This window comes from Rana temporaria, chromosome 3 (genome assembly GCF_905171775.1).
Source record: "Rana temporaria chromosome 3, aRanTem1.1, whole genome shotgun sequence".
Classification (NCBI taxonomy): Eukaryota; Metazoa; Chordata; class Amphibia; order Anura; family Ranidae; genus Rana; species Rana temporaria.
The window spans coordinates 13296073-13322912 of NC_053491.1; the positions used below are offsets into that span (position 1 = coordinate 13296073).

The window sequence follows — 26840 nt, forward strand, 5'->3', positions numbered from 1 at the left end:
CATCAGGAATTATGGGGCCCCTTACACAGCTTCAGGCATGGGCCCCATGGAGCAGAGAACCGGGGGGGCTGCCGCCTGAAATTGAGAAGCGGAGGGGGGGGGGGCTCCCGTGAATTGAGAAGCGGGGGGGGCAATTTACAAAAAAAAGATGAAATAAAGACAAATATCCGGGGCCCTGGGGACCTCTGGGCCCTTTAATAATAAATATATATATATAAATATATATATACAATTTTTATTTATTTTTTTAGAAAAAGAAATTACAAAAAATGGAGGTTGCCATCCAGGACCTCTGGGCCCTTTCATAAAAAAAAAAGGAAAAAAATATATAAAAAAATAAAATAAACATTTATAAAAAAAAAAGGGGGGGTTGCCATCCAGGGCCCTGGGGACCTCTGGGCCCTTTAAAAAAAAAAAAAAAATTTAAAAAAGCGGTTTGCCACATGGGGCCCTTGGGACCTCTGAGCCCTTTAATAAAAAAAAAAAAAAAAAATATTATATATATATATATATATATATATATAAATAATATAAAAAAGGGGGGTTGCCATCTGGAGCGGCCCTCTGGGCCCTTTAATAATAATAATAATAATAATAATAATATATATATATATATATATATATATATATATATATATATATATATATAAAAGAAATAAAAAAATATATAAAAATAATATATTTTTTATAAAAAAAGGGGGGTTTTCATCCAGGGCCCTGGGGATTTCCAGGCCCCTGGGGACCCCCTTACCCCTAAAAAAAAAATTGTCTCTTTAATAAAAAATAAAATAAAAATATATTAGAATTTTTTTTTTTTTTTTATAAAAAATAAATAAAAAAAGGGGGTTGCCATCCGGGCCCCTTACAGGTGTACTGCCTGTACCCCCCTAATGGCGGCCCTGCTCCTGACCCTTCATTACCATGACCCCCTGATATCCTAGCCCTCCTGTTTCCCCACAATACCATATCCTCCTGTCCCCCCAGGGCCATGCCCTCTTGAGACTCCAGCTGATCTGACACCCCAGTACCATGCCCTCCCTACCCCATTGCTTTTGATTTTCCAGTACTGTACGTGCCCTCATGACCCACCTATACATTGCCCTCCTGACCCCAGTTCTACATACTACTAATACTACTGGACTCTGTACGCTGCCCTACATGCTACTGGACTTTGTATGCTGCCCTACATGCTACTGACCTCTGTACACTGCCCTACATCTTAATGACCTCTGTACACTGCCCCACATGCTACTGACCTCTGTACGCTGCCCTGCATCTTACTGACCTCTGTACACTGCCCTACATACTACTGACCTCTGTACGCTGCCCTACATCTTACTGACCTCTGTACACTGCCCTACATACTACTGGCCTGTGTACACTGCTCTACACCCTACTAACCGCTATACACTGCCCTATCTACTACTGACCTCTGTGCACTGCCCTACATCCTACTGACCGCTGTATGCTGCCCTACATCTTACTGACCTCTGTATGCTGCCCTACATCCTACTGACCTCTGTATGCTGCCCTACATCCTACTGACCTCTGTATGCTGCCCTACACCCTACTAACCTCTATACACTGCCCTATCTACTACTGACCTCTGTGCACTGCCCTACATCCTACTGACGGCTGTACACTGCCCTACATCCTACTGACCTCTGTACACTGCCCTACATCCTAATGACCTCTGTACACTGCCCTACATACTACTGACCTGTGTACACTGCTCTACACCCTACTAACCTCTATACACTGCCCTATCTACTACTGACCTCTGTGCACTGCTCTACATCCTACTGACCGCTGTACGCTGCCCTACATCCTACTGACCGCTGTATGCTGCCCTACATCCTACTGACCGCTGTATGCTGCCCTACATCCTACTGACCTCTGTACACTGCCCTACATACTAATGACAAGTGTATGCTACTCTATATCCTACTGACCTCTGTACACTGCTCTACATACTACTGACCTCTGTAAACTGCCCTACATACTAATGACACGTGTATGCTACTCTATATCCTACTGACCTCTGTACACTGCTCTACATACTACTGACCTCTGTACGCTGCCCTGCCTACTGCTGATCTCTGTACACTGCCCTTCACCCTACTAACCTCTATACACTGCCCTATCTACTACTGACCTCTGTGCACTGCTCTACATCCTACTGACCGCTGTACGCTGCCCTACATCCTACTGACCTCTGTACACTGCACTACATACTATTGACCTCTGTACACTGATTTACATACCACTGACCTCTGTACACTGCCCTAAATCCTACTGAACTCTGTACACTGCCCTACATCCTACTGAACTCTGTGCACTGCCCTACATCCTACTGACCTCTTTACCCTGCCCTACATTCTACTAACCCCTGTACACTGCTCTACCTACTGCTGATCTCTGTACACTGCCCTCCACCCTACTTAGACTGGACAGAAATCAGAGCAAATAGACAGACCTGAAACTAGTCAAGAAAATCAGCCTGCAGTACCAGATGTTCCGCTTTCTTAATGAACTCCGGCATCAGACTTGACCAACTCCCCAGACATGATTTTTTTTTAATGAAGGTGAATGCCGAGTTTCTCACTGAAGCTAACATAGGGTAAGTTTATATTTTTACAGTGACATTAGTTTTAGTCAGTTTTTTCGAAGTTTTCATCATGCCGTCTTTTTATTGGATGGCTTGCTAGTTAATTTCTAGTTAAAAGATGCCAACCCCTGCTCTAGAAGCTGGAAATCCCTGTAGTAGGCGCCCCTACTCCATTGATCTCCACTACTGTATCTTCCACTTGCTTCCGGGTCTCGTGCCGAGTGGCTGCTCTGCTGCATTGTGAACACGGGAGGTCGGCCACTCGGCATAGGCGCCATTCAGAGAATACTTTGCATTTTCTCAATAGATGCACAGCATTCTCTGATTGGACAAAGTGGAGAAGCGGAGCAGTGACATCACAGTCTCCACCTCAACCAATCAGAGAATGCTGTGCATTCATTGGGGAAAATGCAATGGGGTGGATTCAGAAAGCAATTGCGTCTGCGTAACCATAGTTACGCAGCGCAATTGCTTAGTTGCGCCGGCGTAACGACTTTTCTGTATTCAGAAAGCTTGTTACGCCGACTGCAGCCTAAGATATGACTGGCATAAGGCTCTTATGCCGTCGTATCGTAGGCTGCATTCTTACGATGGCCGCTAGGTGGCGTTCCCGTTGTGCTCAGCGTATAGTATGCAAATTGCATACTAACGCCGATTCACAACCCTACGCGAGCCCTGCGTACGCATTTTACGTCAGTTGCGTTCGTCGGGTTCTGCGTAAGGCTGCTCCTGCTATTAGCAGGGGCAGCCAATGCTAAGTATACCCGTCGTTCCCGCGTCGCAAATTTTAAATTTTACGTTGTTTGCGTAAGTGAATCGTGAATGGCGCTGGACGCCATTCACGTTCACTTTGAAGCAAATGACGTCCTTGCGATGTCATTTGCCGCAATGCACGTCTGGAAAGTTTCCCGACGGAGCATGCGCACTACGGTCCGCGTGGGAACGCGCCCAATTTAAATGATCCACGCCCCCTACGGGATCATTTAAATTACACGCGCTTACGCCGGCCATTTTTATGGAGCGCCTCCACAAATTACGGAGCTACTGCTTCCTGAATCAAGCGTAGCGCAAGTAATTTACGGAGGCGTAGCATAAAAACGTAACGCAGCGCCTCCGTAAAAAGTGCGCGGCACTACCTGAATCTACCCCAATGTGTTTCCTGAATGGCTCCTGTGTCAAATGAGTGAAACTGCGTTTAGAGTCTTGCAGGGCAGCAGGTCAGGCATGTGACCCAGAAGCTAGTGGAGATCACTGTAGTAGAGGTTGTGGCAGTGCATGGCTGGTCCTGTGCAGGGGGCGCATCTGCTGCGGGGCGAACAAGGCATTTGCCTTGGGCGTAATTTTTCAGGGGGTGACCCCACCCCCCAGGCGACCGTGTTATACCTGACAAGACGCCCTTCCATAACCGCGCTCGCGCATACACTCGGCGCTATCTGGGATGAGCGGTGTCCTCAGATCTCATCACAGATCGGGGGGTAAAGAGCCAATCACAGCGGCCCTTTACCACATGATCAGCTGTGTGCAATCACTTGCTGGTTATCAGCATTCCTTTCCTGGCGCTGTCACAGTGTGAGGAAAGGAGAGCTGGTAACCGGCAAGTGTAAAAGGGTAAAAACATCTGCACTGATCAACAGGGCACTGATCATGAGTGTCCTAATAATCAGTGAAGCCCCAACAGTGCTCATCGTTGCTGCCAATCGGTGCCTCCTCATCAGTGTCGCCTATTAGTGCCCATTAGTGCTGCCTATCAGTGCCCATCAGTGTCCTTCAGTGCTACCTATTAATACCCATGAGTGCCACCTATTAGTGCCCATCAGTGCCGCCTATTAATGCCCATCAGTGCCGCCTATCAGTACCCATGAGTGCCACCTATTAGTGCCCATCAGTGCTGCCTATCAGTGCCCATCAGTGTCCTTCAGTGCTACCTATTAATGCCCATCAGTGCCACCTATTAGTGCCCATCAGTGCTGCCTATCAGTGCCCATCAATGTCCTTCAGTGCTACCTTTTAGTGCCCATCATGTGCCACCTATTGGTGCCCATCAGTACCGCCTGTCAGTGCCACATATCAGTGCAGCTTCATTAGTGCCTCCTCATCAGTGCCCACCAGTGCCGCCTCATCCTCTGCCCTGCTGACTCTGTCCTATGTCCCGCTAACGGCTAACCCCATCCTCTGCTCCATTAACCACCCACATTGCCTTGAAACAAGTATTCACACCCCTTGACATTTTCCACATTTTCTCATGTTACAACCAAAAACATAAATGTATTTTATTGGGATTTTATGTGATAGACCAACACAAAGTGGCACATAATTGTGAAGTGGAAGGAAAATGATAAATGGTTGTCAAAATGTTTTACAAATAAATATGTGAAAAGTGTGGGGGGCATTTGTATTCAGCCCCCCGGAGTCAATATTAGGGTTTTTTTTTTTCTTCCAGGCTAAATTTGGGCTTTAAAAATACATTTAGGTAGATTCAGGTAGGGGCGCGCAAATCTAGGTCGGCGTAGCCTAGCGTGTTTACACTACGCCGCCTTAAGTAAGAGAGGCAAGTACATGATTCACAAAGTACTTGCCTCCTTACTTAGGGCGGCGTAGTGTAAATGCGGCGGGCGTAAGGGCGCCTAATTCAAATGGGTTGGGGGGGCGTGTTTAATGGTAATGAGGCTTGACCTCACGCTTTTGACGTTTTTTAAACAGTGCGCATGCGCCGGGCGACTACATTTCCCAGTGTGCATTGCGGTTACGTACGCCGCACGGGCCTATTGATTTAGACGTGGACGTAAACAACGTAAATCCCGATTCGCGGACGACTTACGCAAACGACGTTAAAAATTCGAACCTCGCGGCGGGAACGGCGGTCATACTTTAACATTGTTATTCCACCTCATAGGTGGAATAACTTTAGGCCTCCTAAGGCCTTACGGAAACGGCGTAAATCGACTGCGGCGGCCGGGCGTACGTTCCTGAATCGGCGTACAAACTCATTAACATAATCTACGCCGACCGCAATGGAAGCGCCACCTAGCGGCCATCCGAAATATTGCAATCTAAGATAGGACGGCGCAAGCCGTCGTATCTTAGATATGTTTAAGCGTATCTCTGTTTGAGCATACACTTAAACATACGGCGGCGTAGATTCTGAGTTAGGTCGGCTTATCTACTGATAAGCCGGCCTAACTCTTACTGAATCTACCTAATAAAGGTGAACTTTGTTCCCTGCCAAAAGATTTGCATTTCCATTTGGCCAGTCCAATGACCCAACCATTCCTCACAGACAGCATAACAAGGTCTCTGACCTTCAATACAGCTTGTGCAAAGACCCACCCCCAATCATTATGGGAAATCCCAGACCCAGTAGTATCTCCTATATATTGGGGGACTCCAAACTGCGGCCCTTTGCTAGTCTTTATCCGGCCCTCAGGGCTTTATTCCTCCCAGTGATATGAGGCACTATTCTTCCCACTGACTCCAACAAGGGGGCACTTTTTCTTCCACTGATACCAATGATGAGATACAATTACTCCTACTAGTAGGGGCACTACTCCTTATCCTACTGATCGCAAACTGTGAGGCCATATTTATTCTCACCTATGCTGGGCCTGGGGCTTTTTCTACCCCCTCTGGCCACATGACTAGTGTAGTCCAGATATGACACAATAACCTTCGACCGTTGAGACCCCATGTACTCCACCCCTTAATTGTCCCCCACTTACTATATAGTAAAGAGACCACACCTTTGCTTTGGAGTAAACTGGCCACAACAGCCTATTTTATTAAAACATAAATTGCAATAAAAACTCCAACTTAAATGAAACAGTAAATATCCAACATCAATGACATACAATAAACCCCCACTCTGTTGGTCCTTTCTGGCAGCACACCCATTCTCCACCATTTTACCATATACCAGATGAACAATGCACTGCGAGCAAACATTAAACTTTTAGGCCTCCAGTCCGTGTAGTACGCTCGGAGACAACCCCCGCCCGCAGTGCAAACGTTACAGTATCCCAACTAACCTTTCGCTGGGATACACTTAAGGGGCCCATCATATTGATGAGCCCCCCACCCCCATTTTCACACGTTTTCTACTGCCACCATAAAGGACCAACAGAACTAACCGCCACAGCCCGAAAGGATGACACCTCCACCTTTAAGGGCCCCCACCCAACCTCAACGCTCTCTGGATCCCTTCTTGAATCCCCATCGACCACAGCGCAATCCCCACATCCGTCAGATGGACCCCGTCCCTCCTCAGATACATGCCTACATTAGTCTCCAATTCCTGGTGGCGTACCACTAGCCCCCCAAGGCGTGCCAAAAATTTACCCACCACCCGGTTAACCCGAGTCCTGGCTCTGTTGAGCCTTGTAACTGACCGAGCCTTGCGCCACTGTGTGCGGGCGACAATTTCCGACCACACCAGCACCGTCCCCGGAAAGGCCGCTCGCAGCCGCTCAAAGTCCGCTTTGATGTCCGTAATCAGAGCCCTGATTTTCCGCACACCAAAATCATTCCCCCCCGCGTGTATAACCAGAACATCGGGGGGCCTGTCCAGTCGGGCGTACCTCTCGACCTCTGGTAGCACCCTACCCCACATCATCCCAGGTATCCCCAGCCACCTCAAAACCGCTTCCTTCCTGGAAATACCCAGCTGCCTGCCTTCCGGCTTCTCATCAGCCCTTCTTGCCCCCCAGCAAACGTACGAATGTCCGAAAATCCAGACGAGGCGTGTAGTCCCTCCATCTGAAATGAAATAAACAATCCACAATGCTCACCAACGAACACCAACCCTAGCAAAAAGCCCCCCCCTTTTTCATCACTCCCTTCCCCATTAACCAACCACCAACTGAGGCCGCACGTATGACCGGAACCTCCGTGATTCCCACCTCCCGATCTTCCGTACTGCCGCCTCGTTCATCCCGCACCTGGCAGCTTCGGTAGCCGCCCCGATACGGAAGGAGTGAGACGAAAACTCGGACTTGTCCAAGCCCATTTCTTGTAAGCAACTGCGAAAAACCGCCACAAATTGGAACTTTGACAAGAAAGACCCATCTTCGTGCCTAAGCAACGGCCCGCCCCCTTCCGGCCTGACCCCCAAAAATGCCTTGACCGATGCCACAGGACATACTCTGGCCCCCGGCAGGGAAAAAAGAACCACGTCCACCCCCCTGCCCCTCTGGTCGGTTTTTGATCTGCGCAATCGAATACCCACCTTATCCTCCGATATCCACACATCCTGCCTCATCAGCCCCCCAGCCCTCATGCGGGAAGGGCTAACCAATTCACTGATGCGGAACGCGCCGTAAAATGCCAGCGAGAAAGCCGCCGCGAATAACAGGCATTCATACTGCCCCGTGCACACCCCGTCCAAGGCCCCCCTGATACCTACCAAATTGGCAAAAGAGACCGGCCTCCTGGCATCCTGCACCTTACGACCTTTCCTGTAGCCCTTCACTGCCTGTCTGACCCAGAAGTCCTTGGTCCAATCCACCCCCCCCATCAGTTTAAAAAAGAACGCTAAACCCGCCAACTTTTTCTCAATGGAGGACACGGACACGCCTAGCTCCATGTTCCTGGATACAAAATAAATTACCTGCAACCGCTCCTCTGGCCCCCCGCTAACGACCCCAGCTTCGGCACCCAACTCCAACCATTCCTTCCATACCTTGGCGTAGGCCGACCATGTGGCCGTGCTAACGGACCGCTTAATCCACGAGGCGGCTAATCCAGCGCCAGCTCCCAAATCCAGCCTGGGCACGGGACCCCGACAGCCTCCGCGGCCGGGGCCAGCTCTCTGAACTTGTCCCACTGAAAACGAGACAATGAATCAGCCAGCGTGTTCTCGACGCCCGGGATATGCACGGCATAAATGAAAATGTTCAGTTGCAAACACCTCAACACTAAATGCCGCATGAGCCGAATGACCGGCTGTGACGACGCGGACATGCGGTTCACTACCTGGACCACTCCCATGTTGTCACAGTTCAGCCGGAGTTTTAGGTTGCTGCAGGCCTCCCCCCAAAGCTCAATGGCCAACACCACTGGAAAAAGTTCCAGCAGCACCAGGTTCCGGAGAAAGCCTGCCTCCACCCAAGACCTCGGCCAAGGCTCTGCGCTCCACTGCCCCTTGAAGAAAGCCCCATAGCCCGTGGACCCCGCCGCGTCCGTTACCAGTTCCACGTCGAAGTTACTCACCGGACTGGACAGCCACATCGACCTGCCATTGTAGGATGTCAGGAACTCATACCATACCTTCAAGTCCTCCCGATGCTCCTTAGACAAACGAATGAAATGATTGGGGGCCTTAGCCCCCGCCGTAGCCGCCGACAGCCGCCGGCAAAATATTCTGCCCATGGGAATGATCCTACAGGCAAAATTAAGTTTTCCCAGCAGTGACTGTAAAGTCCTCAGCTGCACCTTCCGCAAGCCCTGAAACTCTCTAACTTCCGCTTTCAAGGCCTCGAGCTTATCCCTGGGAAGACGGCACTCCATTACGTCCGAATCGATCACTATACCCAGAAAACTAATCTCCGTCGTGGGGCCTTCCGTCTTGTCAGCCGCCAAGGGCACGCCAAAACGTCCCGCAATGTGCTGCAACGTTGACAGTAGAGTCGCACACACACCAGAGGAAGGCGGCCCCACGCAGAGGTAGTCATCCAGATAGTGAATGATCGAGTCCAGGCCCGACACATCCCTGACCACCCATTCCAAAAAGGAACTGAATGTCTCAAACAGTGCGCAGGAAATGGAGCAGCCCATGGGTAGGCACTGGTCAACATAGTATTGGCCCTGCCAGCAACATCCCAACAGCCTAAAACAGTCAGGATGCACTGGCAACAACCGGAAGGCGGATTCGATGTCCGCCTTTGCCATTAAGGCCCCCCGTCCGTACCTCCGCACCCACCGTACCGCCGCATCAAACGACGTGTAGGACACCGTGCAAGCCTCCGGATCGATAAAGTCGTTGACCGAACCCCCTTTTGGGAATGACAGGTGGTGAATAAGACGGAATTTGTTCGGTTCCTTCTTAGGCACCACCCCCAACGGAGACACCACCAGCTCCGGCAAGGGCGGGGCCGCAAACGGCCCGCCCATCCGTCCTAGTGCCACTTCCTTGCCCAACTTTTCCCCCACCACCCCCGGATTGAGGAGAGCCGATTTCAAATTTCGTGCCACCGGCGGCACCACCGCCAGCGAACACGGTATCTTGAAACCGTCCCTGAACCCCGAGGACAATAGTTCTGCCGCTGCCTTGTCCGGGTACCTACTTAGGAAAGGTAGCATCCTTTCCCCCTTCACCGGAGTCGTCCCTTTTTTGAGCAGCGTCACCGGCACGCTTTCCCTTTTTAAAACACTTGGCCGCGGGGTGGGAGCCCCCACACCCTGAGCACTCGTGCTTGAATTTACATGATCCTCCGAATTTGCAGGCGTTCTCATTGAACTGCCAGCAAACTCCCCACTTCTTACCGGCCGACGGTCCTGAGGAGGATGTACCCCCGGCCCCCCCCGTGAAAAGACTGCGCCGGGGCCTTAGCCGCCGACATGAGCCGCATCCAGAGGCTGATATCTTTCTGATCCCAGCGCAGAGAGGGCCTAACTGCCCGCCGTTGCCGAAACTGCTCATCGTACCTGAGCCAAGCCGACCCCCCGTACACCCGATGCGCCTCCCCAATTGAATCCATGTACCCGAACAACGCCGAGCAATGTTCTGGGTTCTTTTCACCAACGACGCTAGCCATAATGGCGAACGCCTGGAGCCAGTTCACGAAAGTGCGCGGAATCAACCTATACCGCCTCTTCTCCTCATCCTCCTTTTTAGAATCATCCGGCTTCACCCTATCGAGGTTGAATTTCTCCAACGGCAACAGGGAGAATATCTCTACATATTCGCTCTTGTAAATTTTTTCCTTCACCTCCTGCTTTAAATGACCCCCCAGAGGACACTCGTAGCATATATAAACCTCGCCCCTTGCCGCATCCGCAATACGTACCAGATCGGAACGAGTCACCACCTCCGGGGCCCCCCCTGACTTGTCTTTTCCCGTCCCCACCTGTCCTGCCACTGGGGCCACCGGGGGAAGCTGCGAAGCCGCAACCCCCCCTCCGGCCGGAGCATCACCCCCAGTCGCGCCCACAGCCACAGGTGCCCACGGAGCCACCTGTGGCGAAGGGCCCTGTACAGCAGCCACCCGGCCCAAAAGCTCCTTGAGGCCTCCCACCAATTCCGTCAACAGGGCGTCAGCCCCAGAGGCGGCAGGCGCAACGCCCGCCACCACCGGTGCAGCCACCGCCACTGGTCGGCGGAGGTGCTGGAACCCCCCCCCCTCCCCACTCCCAACAATTCACACAATGCGTCAGCTAAAGAGGATACATGTAAAGTAGTGGACTTACCAGGCCTGCCGGGAGACGCCCCCGCTGCCGTAGACTGGATTTCCACCGCCGACTCCCTCTCCGGTTCACCATCTTCGTCTTCCGATGGCACACCTTCCGACCTGTCCTCCCCGACTGGGATCGGTGCGGCCGACAGTCCCCCAGGAGAAGATGACCTGGAGGCCCCGGAGTCCCCCCTCCGTTCCGGCCGGCCTTTTGCTGTTCCTCTGCCCCGCGTTGCTGCAGCAGGCAGACCACCCGGCGAAGACTCCGCGTTGCCTGATGCCCCCCGCTCCGAGCCCCGCCCACCCGCGGAACCGCCGGCCCCACGTGTAGAGGGCCCCACGGCCGTGCCAGGTGGGTCTGAGGCCTTCTTTTTCCCCTTTGAAGCCCCCGTTCCTGCCGCAGAAGGAGAAGGAGTCCCCCCCCCCACCGCCCGCATTTGGGGAAGCGGCGCCGGTACGGCCCGTGGCCCCGCCCACCGACGGAGGTCGGCGGCGTGCGTCCTGCTCTGTCCCCCCCGTCCCGCTTCTGGTCACCCGCTTCGGCGGGGGGGCCGACCGCCCCCCCCGGGGGGCTCCGGGCCCCCCTTGCAGTCCTGGATGAGGGCCCCGGGGAATAGCGGGCCGGAGGCCGCGACCTCCGCCCGCGTGGGGTCAACTCACCGCCTCCCGATCCGCCCGCCTGGTCCGCGACCCATTCTGCAGCGCGCCTCTCCAGCCAGTCTGTGCCCCGATGAGCTGCCTCGGCCCGCAAGCGTGCGAGCACGAGGTCGACGGACGCCATTTTGTCTGTGTGAGAGCAGGAGGAAAAGCTGCTTCCTCGTTGCTCTCCTGACTGCAAGTGCCCGCCTGGCCCCGCCCCACCCTTTTATAGGGTAACTCCCCTGCTACTCCCAGCCAATCCTGCCGCTCCTCTGAACTTGATCCTTCTAACTCCCCCGCCCCTCTCTGCACCAATCCTGCTCTTCCTACCTCCAACCCCCTTTGCTTAACCCTTCCTGTGTCACTAGACACTCTGTCATGCCCGGCCCTCTGCTAGTCTTTGCTGTCTTTTGCTCCGGGCCTCCCTATCAGGCCCTTCTTAAGGCTGAAGAACAATAAACTGGCCCTTTGTTTGAAAAGTTTGGAGACCCCTGCCCTATATTTATAACATGGCCAATGTTACATCTGCTGGCCCTGATCAGATAGCCGGTGCTCTAAGAGGAGCAAGGTGAGCTGCGACGCTGAGAGAATGATTTCAGTGCTTCTTCTGGGAAATTTGCGGATGAGTTGCTCCACATTGCCCACAGTAACAGAGGTCAGTCGGGATTTCATTTAAAGATCATTTAATAATTGTTAAAGCGGAGTTCCACCCAAAAGTGGAACTTCCACTTAATCCACTCCTCGCCCCCTTACATGCCACATTTGGCATGTAATTTTTTTGGGGGGGGGATTGGGGGCTTCAGGAGGAGTGGGACATCCTTTCCCACTTCCTCCTTCCGCCGAGGGGCTGCTAAGGCGATACGTCATATCGCCTTTTGGCGGCCCCTCCCTGTAGGAGATCGCCTGGGACACGTGACAGGTCGCCTGTCCAATCAGATAGCGCAGCGCCGCTCGCGCATGCGCAGTGAGTGCCCGGCCGTGAAGCCGAAAGCTGCCTCGGCCAGGTGCCCACGGTAACAATGAGAACGCCGGCCGGAGAGGGGGGGGAGGAGCGGAGCTCCGTCCGGTGCGTCGCTGGAACGTGGAGCAGGTGAGTGTATGTTTATTAAAAGCCAGCAGCTACACTTTTTGTAGCTGCTGACTTTTAATAAACATTAAAAATGCCTGGAACACCCCTTTAAGGATTTGTAATTGCTTAAATTCCATAGCCTTGCCTTAATAAGGCAATGAGACCAGTGCAGCCATCACAAAATTTAGGGCCCCTTACACAGCTTTAGGCAGGGCCCCCCAGGAGCAGAGAAGGGGGGGCCCTCCCCTCTACTGCCGCGAGATGATAAGCAGGAGGGGGTGAGGTTGGTGCTGACGAACAAAACAAAGTCAAGTCAAGCCTTCTCTTCTCTCTCCTGCCGCAAGTTGCTAAAGTCAGACAAAAAAAAACGGGGGGGGGGGGCCCTGCCGTGAGTTGCTAAAGATGGGGGGCTCAGATGAAAAAAATTAAGAAAAATTTTAATTAAATAATTTTTTTTTAAAGAATAAAGGGGGGGTGGCTGGGCCCCTAGGGACCATCGGCCCCTTACAGGTGTAATGCCTGTACCCCCCTGATGGCGGCCCTGAATGAGACGAGCAGTGATGGTATTAGAACACTGGTCTCTAAACTGTGGCCCGGGGGCCAGATGTGGCCATTTTCTTGCTTTTATGTGGGGCTTTTATGTGGGGCATAGTCCTTGCCACTGTATTCCTCCCACTGACACCAACAATGAGGCACTATTACTCCAACCGACAACAAAGATATGACACTATTCCTCCCACTGACACCAACGATGGAGCACTTTTCTTCCCACTAACACAAACAATGGGGCACTATTCCTCCCACTGACGCCAATGATGGGACACTATTCCTTCCACCAACACTAACAATGGGGCACTTTTCCTCCCACTGATGCCAATGATGGGACACTATTCCTCCCATTGACACTAATGATGGGACACTATTCCTCCCACTGACTCCAATGATGAGACACTATTCCTCCCACTGACTCCAATGATGGGACACTATTCCTCCCACTGACACCAATGATGGGACACTATTCCTCCCACCAACTCCAATGATGGGACCAGGGCCGCCATCAGGGGGTACAGGCAGTACCTTTCCATCCAGGGCCCTGTAAGGAAACTCCCCTTTTTTTTTTTTAATGTTTATTTATTTTTTTATATATATTTGTTTCTATTTATTTTTTATTAAAGGGCCCAGAGGTTTCTTTTTTTTTTTTTTTATTAAAGGGCCCAGAGGTCCCGGATGGCAACCCCCCTTTTTTTGTAATTTCTTTTTATAGAAAAAAATATTATTTGTATATATATATATATATAGGGCCCAGAGGTCCCCAGGGCCCCAGATGGCAACCCCCCCTTTTAAAAAAAAAAATATATATTTTTGATATACATTTTCTTTATTTCTTTTTATTAAAGGGCCCAGACGTCCCCAAGGCCCCAGGTGCCCCCCCCCCGCTTCTCTATTTCAGGCGGCAGCACCCCCCCCCCCCGGTTCTCTGCTCCAGGGGGCCCATGTCTGAAGCTGTGTAAGGGGCCGGCCCCATAATTCCTGATGGCGGCCCTGGATGGGACACTATTCCTCCTACTGACTCCAACAATGGGACAATATTCCTCCCACTGACTCCAATGATGGGACAATGGGCCAGATCCTCAAAAGAGATACGGCGGAGTAACTGCTGTTACTCCGTCGTATCCCTGGTCCTAACTATGGAACTGATCCACAGACTCAGTTTCCCATAGTTAGGACGAAGATCCGACATGTGTAATTGAATTTCACTGTCGGATCTTAAGGATGCAATTCTAGGCCGGCCGCTAGGTGGCGAGGCCATTGGGGGCGGCGTAGAATATGCAAATGACCAGTTACGGCGATCCACGAACGCTCCGACGGGCCCGTCGCTCTAAATCTACGTCGTTTACGTCGAGTTCCGCCGCGTAAAACTAGGGCTAAGCCCTAGTTGTCTTAAGCCATGTTAAGTATGGCCGTCGTTCCCGCGTCGAATTTTAAATTCTACATCGTTTGCGTAAGACGTCTGTGAATGGCGCTGGACGCCATTTACGTTAACGTCTAAGCAAATGACGTCGGAGCGACGTCAGTTAGCGCAATGCACGTCGGGTAATTTACCCGACGGAGCATGCGCAGTACGTCCTGCGCGGGAGCGCGCCTAATTTAAATGGGACTCGCCCATTTGAATAGGAACGCCTTGCGCCGGACGGATTTAAGTTACAGCGCCGCAAAATTCCAGGTAAGTGCTTTGTGGATCGGCACCTAACTTGGGAATTTTGCGGCGGAGTAACTTAAATCCGAAAAGTTACGTTGCGCCGCGGCTTTGTGGATAACCCCCCAAATTCCTCCCACTGACTCCAATGATGGGACACTATTCCTCCCACTGACACCAATGATGGGACACTATTCCTCCCACTAACTCCAATGATGGGACACTATTTTTCTCACTGACACCAGTAATGGGGCACTATTACTTTCCCTAATACGAATCATGGGGATTTGTTTAATCCCACTGACGCCAGGCCATTTTCTACTCCCACCGGCCACAGTCCAGCCCCCCCTAAAGTTTGAAGGACAGACAGTAAACTGGTCCTTTGTTTAGAACGTGGTTTGGAGACCCCTGGGTTTAGAACATTCAGGTAACTAAAGAAAGCAGAACATCTGCAGAGTTCTGTGCACCATGAAAGAGTAATAAGTGTACGTTATAGAAAAATACAGATGATATATGAATCCTTTCTTTCCTATACAGGCTGGCAAGGGACAGATTGCTCCATTCCTTGTTCAAGCGGCACTTGGGGATTGAGCTGCAATCAGACCTGTCACTGTCTGAACGATGCTTCTTGTAACACTGTAAATGGAAGCTGCATGTGCGCTGCAGGCTGGATGGGAGACGTCTGTGAACAACTATGCCCGGTATTAAATAGGACTTTATTTTATCCATACCAATGGCTTCCTCCATTTATCGGAGTTCCTATATGTGTCTGCTGACCCCGGTCCTTCTTTTCTTTTTTCTTTACCTAGGAGGAGATGTACGGCCTGAACTGCGCTGAACACTGTGACTGCAGCCATGCAGAGGGATGCGACCCCGTCACCGGTCACTGTCACTGCCTGGCTGGATGGACGGGTAGGTGAAAGATGAAAGGCGGGTTGTTATAGGTTACTGCACTGTTTTATTGCTCTTTACCTAACCTAGTATAATCCATGGACCGGATTCAAGTAGATTTGCGCATTTTTTACGGAGGCGCAGGGCAACGTTTTTGCCCTGCGCCCCCGGCAAATTTACTGCGCTGCCCTTGATTCACGGAGCAGTAGCTCCGAAAAATTGCGTGGGCGCGCCGGCAAAATGCCCGGCGTAAGCGCGCGCAATTTAAATGATCCCGTAGGGGGGCGGTAATCATTTAAATTAGGCGCGTTCCCGCGCCGAGCGTAGAGCGCATGCTCCGTCGGGAAACTTTCCCGCTCTTATGCCCGCATATCTTAGGCTGCATTCTTGCGATGGCCGCTAGGTGGCGTTCCCGTTGTGCTCAGTGTATAGTATTCAAATTTCATACTAACGCCGATTCACAACGTTGCGCGAGCCCTGCGTACGCAATTTACGTAGTTTCCGTACAGCGGTTTTCGCGTAAGGCTGCCCCTGCTATTAGCAGGGGCAGCCAATGTTACGTATACCCGTCGTTCCCGCGTCGCGAAATTTGAAATTTACGTAGTTTGCGTAAGTGAATCGTGAATGGCGCTGGACGCCATTCACGTTCACTTTGAAGCAAATGACGTCACTTACGCAAACTACGTAAATTTCACATTTCGCGACGCGGGAACGACGGGTATACGTAACATTGGCTGCCCCTGCTAATAGCAGGGGCAGCCTTACGCGAAAACCGCTGTACGGAAAACAACGTAAATTGCGTATGCAGGGCTCGCGCAACGTTGTGAATCGGCGTTAGTATGCAATTTGCATACTATACGCTGAGCACAACGGGAACGCCACCTAGCGGCCATCGCAAGAATGCAGCCTAAGATATGCGGGCATAAGAGCCTTATGCCGCGCATATCTTAGGCTGCAGTCGGCGTAACGAGGTTCCTGAATCAGGAGCATTCGTTACGCCGGGGCAAGTAAGCAATTGCGCTGTGTAACTTATGGCTACACAGGCGCAATTGCTTCTTGAATCCAGGCCCATGCGTCTGGCCCCCTAATCTACATGCAGGGCGTCGGACGCATGGATTTCTATGGATTTCTATTTTTTTTTTAGAAGCACATGATTAGAGCCTGAGGCCCGGATTCACGTACATAGGCGTATCTTTGAGCGGGCGTAACGTATCCTTTTTACGATACGCCTCCGCAACTTAGACGGGCAAGTGCAGTATTCTCAAAGCACTTGCTCCGTAAGTTGCGGCGGCGTAGCGTAAATAGGCCCGGCGTAAGCCCGCCTAATTCAAATGTGGAAGATGTGGGCGTGTGTTATGTAAATGTTATGTGACTCCCACGTAAATTACGCTTTTTACGAATGGCGCATGCGCCGCCCGTGGACATATCCCAGTGTGCATTGCTCCAAAGTACGCCGCAAGGACGTATTGGTTTCAACGTGAACGTAAATGACGTCCAGCCCCATTCACGGACGACTTACGCAAACGACGAAACATTTTCAAAATTCGCTGCGGGAACGACGTCCATACTTAACATTGGTACGCCGCATGTACGCCTCATATAGCAGGGGTAACTTTACGCCGGGGAAAAGACTAACGTAAACGGCGTATCTGTACTGCGTCGGCCGGGCATACGTTTGTGAATTCGCATATCTAGCTGATTTACATATTTCTAGGCGTAAATCAGCGTACACGCCCCTAGCGGCCAGCGTAAATATGCAGTTAGGATCTGGCGGCGTAAGAGACTTACGCCGATCGAATCTAATACAAATCTTTGTGTAACTGATTCTATGAATCAGGCGCTTAGATACGACGGCTCAGACTCAGAGATACGACGGCGTATCTGGAGATACGCCGTCGTATCTCCTTTGAGAATCTGGGCCTGAGGCTCTAATTGGCTTCAAAAAGGGTGGGTTCAGGGCGCAGAGCCCACCCTGTCGTGTGACATTAGCGAATTAATATTCGCTAATGTCTTCCTGTTTCTCCTCCCGGACAATCAGGAAGCGGGGTCCTGAGACCCCATTGGCCGGGAGTCCTAAGACCCAATTGGCCGGGAGTAGAAGCGTTGGTCGGGACATGGAGGAGATGGAGGGGGGAAGCCGCCACCACCGCAGCCGTGACTGGCACAGGGTAAGTTTGGGGCTGACACGGGGGGGGGGGGGCTGTTTGGCGAGAGGGACATCGACCATGGGTGGGCGGTGTTGTCAATGGTGTGCGGTGGCAGGCTGGAGCGACGGGGGTTAGTGTTGGGTGGTGGGCTGGAGCGACGGGAGGGGGGTCTGTGGTCAGGTCTGTCTGCTGTTCCCCCCCCCCCCCCGATCGATGGAGCATCAGCCGCTACTGTTAGAACCCCTGAATTTCTGTGCGCTATTGGCTTAAGAGCCGATGCAGCTTGCCCTAGATGTGGTAATATTGGATCTCTGATACACCTATTGTGGCATTGCCCAAAGCTCCAGAGGTATTGGGCGGAGGTTGTGGGTACACTTAACAGGATTTTAGATGTGAACCTTCAAATGGATCCTCTTACATGTTTATTGGGCCATTTTGATTGTTCAATTGCTTAAGCCACCAAAGTGGACTGCGGTCCTACGTACACTGTTTGTGGCTCGGAGACAAATTGCCCTTAGGTCAGGGGCGGACTGACAACTCATGGGGCCCCCGGGCAATAGGAGATTATGGGCCCCCGGGCAATAGGAGATTATGGGGCCCCCTGGCAATAGGGTATTATGGGGCCCCCAGGCAATAGGAGATTATGGGGCCCCCGGGCAATAGGAGATTATGGGGCCCCCAGGCAATAGATTATGGGGCCACACAGTATACAGACACACAGAATACACATACACACACTGAAAAGGTACTGGAGAGGCGGGGCAGATATAATATTGGGATTTTTAGACCAAAAGGGTGACGGTAAGGGGCATTTCAGGGACAGATGTAAAAAAAAAACGCAAATTTTTACATACTGTCCCTGGTTTTTCTGAGGCTGGCAACCCTGATGGGGCCCCCTAGTGGCATGGAGCCCTCGGGCAGTGCCCGAGTGACCAAATGGTCAGTCCGCCCCTGCCTTCGGTGGACTTCCCCACACCCTCCGACCATATGTTGTTGGATTTTTTTATTTGAACAAGTGCATTTCTTATGAGAGACATTTTTTTTTTTTTATAAATTCATCCAAGAGGTTTAACGCAATCTGGTCACTATGGCTAGACCATAGGAGTTCAGGTTTGAGTTGGGAACAGGCCTGCTTAGACATAGGTCTGATTTTTTTTGTTTGTTTTTTCTTATTATTGTAGGTTTGATAAGCTTTGTTGTGTTTGTTTTTTTATGTCTTTTGTGTCTGTGTTTCTAAAAAATAAATAAATACATAAATAGATGCATATCGTAAATAAGTAGTGGTCCAGGCATGCGGTAGTTAAAGTGGAGGTTCACCCAAAAAATACATTTTTAACATTACATTCAGCCGAGTTGTCAGAATGACAATCGGCTGTTTTTTTTTATTTTATCCCCGTACATACCTTATTTTCACCGCCGTTTCCGGCTATGTCTTCTGCGGGACTGGGCGTTCCTAATTGATTGACAGGCTTCCAACCGTCGCATACAGCGCTTCACGTGTTGGCGAAAGAAGCTGAACGTCGGTGCACAGGCGCCGTATAGAGCCGCACCGACGTTCGGCTTCTTTTGGCAACTCGTGACGCGCTGTATGAAACGGTTGGAAGCCTGTCAATCAAAAATTTGGGTGAACCCCCGCTTTAAGGTTTTATTTTAGCTGATTGTTGAGGAGCCGACAGCTTCGGAATGGCCCCTTTCTGTTCCAACAGGACTGGGCACAGTGAGAATGGGTACAGTAAGGCTGCAATGGGCATAGTAAGGCTGCAATGGGCACAGTGAGAATGGGCACAGAAAGGTTGCAAATGGGGACAGTGAGGCATGCAAATGGGTACAGTGAGAATGGGTAGAGTAAGGCTGCAATTGACATAGTAAGGCTGCAATGGGTACAGTGAGAATGGGCACAGTAAGGCTGCAATGGGCACAGTAAGGCTGCAATAGGTACAGTGAGAATGGGTACAGTAAGGCTGCAATGGGCATAGTAAGGCTGCAATGGTCACAGTGAGAATGGGCACAGTAAGGTTGCAAATGGGCACAGTGAGAATGGGCACAGTAAGGTTGCAAATGGGCACAGTGAGAATGGGTACAGTAAGGCTGCAATGGGCACAGTAAGGCTGAAATGGGCACAGTGAGAATGGGCACAGTAAGGCTGAAATTGGCACAGTGAGAATGGGCACAGTAAGGCTGAAATGGGCACAGTGAGAATGGGCACAGTAAGGCTGAAATGGGCACAGTGAGAATGGGTACAGTAAGGCTGCAATGGGCACCGTGAGAATAGGCACAGTAAGGCTGCAATGGGCACAGTGAGAATAGGCACAGTAAGGCTGCAATGGGCACAGTAAGTCTGCAATTGGTACAGTGAGAACGGGTACAGTAAGGCCGAAATGGGCATAGTAAGGCTGCGATGGGCACAGTGAGAATAGACACAGTAAGGCTGCAATATGCATAGTGAGAATGGGCACAGTAAGGTTGCAATGGGCGCAGTGAGAATGGGCACAGTAAGGCTGCAATGGACACAGTGAGAATGGGCACAGTAAGGCTGCAATGGGCACAGTAAGGCTGCAATCGGTACAGTGAGAATGGGCACAGTAAGGCTGCAATGGGCACAGTGAGAATGATCACAGTAAGGCTGCAATGGGCACAGTGAGAATGGGCACAGTAAGGCTGCAATGGGCACAGTGAGAATGGGCACAGTAAGGCTGCAATGGGCATAGTAAGGCTGCAATGGACACAGTGAGAATGGACACAGTAAGGCTGCAAATGGGCACAGTGAGGCGTACAAATGGGCATTGTTAACCCTCTTTTCCGCTCTTTTTGGCTGCTGCATTCTCACCCTAGGCTTATACTCGAGTCAATACGTTTTCCCATTTTTTGGTGGTAAAATTAGGGCCTCGGCTTATACTCGGGTCGGCTTATACTCGAGTATATACGGTACTTATTTTGGTTCAGGCTGGATCAATGTACAGTAACCACGCAATAAAAGCCATACCTTGAGTTCCACTTCTGCAGGCTGTATAGATTATCTATACCTCAGCCCTTCAATCAGAAGGAAGCAGCTGGCTGTAGAAGGATAAAATGAACGAGGTGGATGGTGTTGTGATAAAAGAACGCGGAAAGGCAGGTTGGTGGCCAGTCTAGCTGTTGATGTAGAACGAGCGGCGCCGGTGTTTCTCGTAGAAACCTGTTTGTCCCCCCATGTGGCGGTGTATTTGCCTTGGTAGAATCAGAGCGAAGAGCACAGCCGGGAGCTGAGCAGCCTTGTGCAGTAAATTAAATAGATATTATCAGCTTAACAAACACGCGGCTCTCCGTCTGCTCGGCACTGATTGGTGTGAGGAGCCAGCGGCAAGCAGGCCTGTGTGCATGGAGATTACTGACCTCCGGATGGGAGGCGGGGAGGATGTCACAATTGGGTACCTAACTTCTCAAGTCTCCGGCATTCGTGGCCCTCGAAGAATTACTGCAAACAAGTGGAGAATGCAAACTTTGTTCTGTTGTTTTTTTTTTATTCCTATTTAAAGGAAGTTAAATTTGTTTGTAAAACTTAAAGGGGTTGTAAAGATACAATTTTTTTGTATAGCTTCCTTTACCTCAGTGCAGTCCTCCTTCACTTACCTCATCCTTCCATTTTGCTTTTAAATGTCCTTATTTCTTCTGAGAAATCCTCACTTCCTTTTCTTCTGTCTGTAACTCCACACAGTAATGCAAGGCTTTCTCCCTGGTGTGGAGTGTCGTGCTCACCCCCTCCCTTGGACTACGGGAGAGTCAGGACTCCCACTCACACACAGCTCCTTTCTCTATCTGCAACGTAAAGAGCGTCCCGACTCGCCTGTAGTCGATGTCATTTCTGAAGGAAAAAAAGTCATTTTAAAATGACTCGCAGCTATAATGAATTGTCGGCTCTCTGCAATTCAGAGAGAATTAATTCATTTAAAAATAAAAAAAAAGCATGGGGGTCCCCCCAAATTCAATTACCAGGCCCTTCAGGTCTGGTATGGATATTAAAGCGGGGGTTCACCCCAAAAAAAATGTTTTAACATTACATTCAGCCGAGTTGTTAGAATGACATTAGGCTGTTTTTTTTTTTATTTCCTTGCCGTACGTACCGTAACTGATTGACATGCTTCCGACCGGCGCATACAGCGCGTCACGAGTTGCCGAAAGAAGCTGAACGTCGGTGCGCAGGCGCCGTATAGAGCCGAATCGCAGTCTGGCTTCTTTCGGCAACTCGTGACGCGCTGTATGTGCCGGTCGGAAGCATGTCAATCAATTAGGAATGCCCAGTCCCGCAGATTCCATACCCAGAAGCCGCGGTGAACATATATATATAAAACAGTATGTACGGCAAGGAAATTTAAAAAAAACAGCTTAAGGGGGAAACCCCGCCGTCAATTTGAAAAAAAAAATGACGTGGGGTTCCCCCCAAATATCCATTCCAGACCCTTCAGGTCTGGTGTGGATTTTAAGGGGAACTCCACCCCAAATAAAAAAAAATGGTGTGGAGTTCCCCCAAAAATCAACACCAGACCCCTTATCCGAGCATGCAACCTGGCCGGCCACAGAAAAGAGTGGGGGACAAGAGAGCGCCCCCCCCTCCTTAACCGTACCAGGCCAGGATGTCCCTATGTTGATGGGGACAAGGGCCTCATCCCCACAACCCTTGCCTGGTGGTTGTGGGGGTCTGCGGGCGGGGGGCTTATCAGAATCTGGAGGACCCCTTTAACTAAGGGGACCCCCAGATCCTGCCCCCTCCCCCATGTGAATTGGTAATGGGGTACATTGTACCCCTACCATTTCACTAAGGAAGTGTAAAGAATTGTAAAAAAACACACACACACACCGTAGAAAAAAGTCTTTGTATTAAAAATAAAAAAAATCCAGCGGTGGTAATCCACTCGGTCCCGGCTCCCCGCTCCAACGTTGTCAGTATCCAGCGACGGGTGATCTCCTCTCCCCCGGGGTCCAGCGATGAGAAGATCATCCAGATCCGGGATCCAGAGCGCAGCATCGCCGGCCACCTGTCTCCACCGGAGACAGCCCGGCGAATGACGCGGCTGGAGCTAGTGACAGTTCTTATATAGCTGAGGCGGGCCACCCGTCCCGTGACACCGTTCCCCTCTGATGCACCCTCTGCTAAGTCACTGGGGAATCCCAGGCTTCCCCCTTGCGTCAGAGGGGGGCGGGGTCACATGGCGGGTGGTCACGCCTCACCTATATAAGAACAGTCACCAGCTCCAGCCGCGTCAATCGCCGGGCTGTCTCCAGTGGAGACAGGCGGCCGGCGATGCTGCGCTCTGGATCCCGGACCTGGATGATCTTCTCATCGCTGGACCCCGGCGGAGAGGAGATCACCCGTCGCTGGATACCGACAACGTTGGAGCGGGGAGCAGTGATCGAGAGTGGATTACCACCGCTGGATTATTATTTTTTTAATAAAGGACTTTTTTCCATGGTGTGTGTGTTTTTTTTTACAATTATTTACACTTCCTTAGTGAAATGGTAGGGGTACAATGTACCCCATTACCAATTTACATGGGGGGGGGGGCTGGATCTGGGCGTCCCCTTTGTTAAAGGGGTATTCCCGATTCTGATAAGCCCCCCGCCCGCAGACCCCCACAACCACCGGGCAAGGGTTGTGGGGATGAGGCACTTGCCCCATCAACATAGGGACATCCTCCCCATGTTGAAGGCATGTGGCCTGGTACGGTTCAGGAGGGGGGCGCTCTCTTTCCCCCCCTCTTTTCTGCGGCCTGCCAGGTTAACGTGCTCGGATAAGGGGTCTGGTGTGGATTTTTGGGGAAACTCCACGCCATTTTATTTTTTTTAATTGGGGTGGAGTTCCCCTTAAAATCCACACCAGGCCTGAAGGGTCTGGAATTGATATTTGGGGGAACCACATTTTTTTTTAAAATTGACGACAGGGTTCCCCTTAATATCCATACCAGACCTGAAGGGCCTGGTAATTTAATTTGGGGGGACCCCCATGCTTTTTTTTTTTTTTTTAATGAATTCTCTCTGAATTGCCGGGAGCCGACAATTCATTATAGCCGCCAGTGATTTTTAAATGACTTTTTTTCCTTCAGAAATTACAATTTGTGTAGAGACAGTTCTAAGTACTCGAAACATGCGCTATTTCACAGGCATACTTTGACTAATAATAATTATATTTATTAATTATTATTACTAGTCAACCAACATTAGAATTCTTCTATAGCCTATGGGCCGAGCATTTCACCAAAAATGTCCGCTTCCTGCGATCGTATGTTTTTATCTACTTCGTCGAATCTTCATGTATCTCTATGTCGAATCTTTTCTCTCTATGTCGAATCTTTTCTCTCAATGTCAAATCTTTTCTCTCAATGTCAAATCTTTTCTCCCTATGTAGAATAATATCGGACTAATAGAGTTAATAGGCACATTCGACCGCAACGAAAACGAAAATAAAGCATTTGTTTATGTCGGATCATTCGGTTTTTGCTTTCTGTGCTTTCGTTTCGTTATCGCGGGCTGCCCGGGAACATCGAGTTCCCGGGACCCGTGGGCGCATGCGCATGCCCTCCGCGTACCTTGTGAGTGAGCCTGCGGGTCCCGGGAACTCAATGTTCCCGGGCAGCCCACGATTGCGGTCGGGAGATGAAGAACGGGGAGATGCCGATATAAACAAGGCATTCCCCTGTTCTGCCTAGTTACAGGACAGTGATCTACTGTTCCCTGTCATCCGGAGCAGAGATCGCTGATGTGTCACTTGTAGCCACGCCCCCTAACCGTTAGAATCATTCCCTAGGACACACTTAAGCCGTTCAGCGCCCCCTAGTGGTTAACCCCTTCCCTGCCAGTGTCATTTTCACAGTTATCAGTGCATTTTTATAGCACTGGTCGCTGTATAAATGACAATGGTCCCAAAAATGTGTTAAAGTGTCCGATGTGTCCGCCATAATGTCGCAGTCACAATAAAAATGCCCCCTATTTTGTAGACGCTATAATGCCCCATACACACAATCGGAAATTCCGACAGCAAAAGTCAGAGCATTTGAACGAAAATTCTGACCGGCTGTAGGCTCCAGCAGACTTTTGCTGTCGGAATTTCCGCCAACAAAAGATTGAGAGCTGGTTCTCAAATTTTCTGCCGGAAAAAAAATCCTATCGTCTGTAGCAATTCTGACACGCAGAATTCCGACGCATGCTCGGAAGCATTGAACATTTCTCGGCTCATCGTAGTGTTGTACGTCACTCCGTTCTTGACGGTCGAAAGTTCAGAGAACTTTTGTGTGACCGTGTGTATGCAAGCCAAGCTTGAGCAGAATTCCGTTGGAAAAACCATTCAAGGTTTTTCCGACGAAAAATCCGATCATGTGTAAATTTTCCGCAAACCAATCAGTATACGCTTATTGCAATTTTTTTTTTTTACCAAAAATATGAAGAAGAATACAGATCAGGCCGAACTGAGGGAATTTTTTTTTTTATTTAAAATGGGGATATTTATTATAGCAAAAAGTTAAAGATATATAGCCAGATTCAGGTAGGGGCGCGTATCTTTAAGGCGGCGTAGCGTATCGTATTTACGCTACGCCGCCTTAAGTCAGAGAGGCAAGTACTGTATTCACAAAGCACTTGCCTCATAACTTACAGCGTCGTAGCGTAAATGGGGCCGGCGTAAGCGCGCCTAATTCAAATGAGGATGGGGGGGCGTGTTTTATGTTAATGTTTGGTGACCCGACGTGATTGATGTTTTTTACGAATGGCGCATGCGCCGTCCGTGTACATATCCCAGTGTGCATTGCTCCAAAGTACGCCGCAAGGACGTATTGGTTTCGACGTGAACGTAAATTACGTCCAGCCCCATTCACGACTTACGCAAACGACGTAAAATTTTCAAAATTCGAAGCGGGAACGACGGCCATACTTAACATTGGCTAGGCCACCTAGGGGGCAGCTTTATCTTTACGTGGCTTATCTTTTACAGAAAAGGCGTATCTTTACTGCGACGGGAGCACGTACGTTCGTGAATCAGCGTATCTAGGCATTTACATATTCTATGCCAAACTCAACGGAAGCGCCACCTAGCGGCCAGCTGAAAAATTGCACCCTAAGATACGACGGCACAGGCTGTCGTATCTTAGCTAGGTTTAAATGTATCTCAGTTTGAGCATACACTTAAACTTACGACGGCGCATATTCCGAGTTACGTCGGCGTATCTACTGATACGCCGGCGTAACTCTCTCTGAATCTGGTTAATAGTGTGGGTTTTTTTTCTAAATAGTCGCTCTTTTTTTGTTTATAGCGCATAAAATAAAAACCGCAGAGGTGATCAAATACCACCAAAAGAAAGCTCTAAAAATGCCATTAATCTATCCCCTATTTTGTAGACGCTATAATTTTTGCGCAAACCAATCGATATACGCTGATTGCGATTTTTTTACCAAAAATACGTAGAAGAATACGTATCGGCCTAAACTGAGGAAAAAATATATTTTTTATGTATTTTGGGGATTTTTTATTATAGCAAAAAGTAAGTAAAAAAATATAGCTTTTTTTTCAAAACGTACGCACTTTTTTATTTATATCGCAAAAAATAAAAACCACAGATTTGATCAAATACCACCATTAGAAAGGTCTATTTGTGGGGAAAAGGGGACATCAATTTTGTTTGGGTACATCGCCGCCCGACCGCGCAATTGTCAGTTAAAGCGACGCAGTGCCGAATTCGCAAAAAGTGGCCTGGTCAGTTGGCAGCCAAATCCACCGTGGGCCAGGGCCGCCATCAGGGGGGATACAGGCATTACACATGTAAGGGACCCGTTGGTCCCCAGGGGCTCGGCTGGCCCCCCTCCCGTTTTTTTTTTTTTATATAATTTTATTTTATTTTTTTATTTTAATTTTTTTCATTACACCTGTTAGGGGCCGATGTGCCCC

General features: G+C 50.2%; 1 protein-coding gene across 3 annotated transcripts in view; it reads left to right on the top strand.

Moving 5' to 3' along the window:
• The window catches only part of MEGF11 (multiple EGF like domains 11), a 766818-nt gene that overhangs the window by 569241 nt on the left and 170737 nt on the right, over positions 1-26840 (top strand). For all 3 annotated transcript variants that reach the window (XM_040342265.1, XM_040342267.1, XM_040342266.1), the window contains exons 12-13: positions 15432-15595; positions 15704-15806. In XM_040342265.1, coding sequence (XP_040198199.1) covers positions 15432-15595; positions 15704-15806 — 267 coding nt within the window. The remainder of the gene's footprint in view (positions 1-15431; positions 15596-15703; positions 15807-26840) is intronic.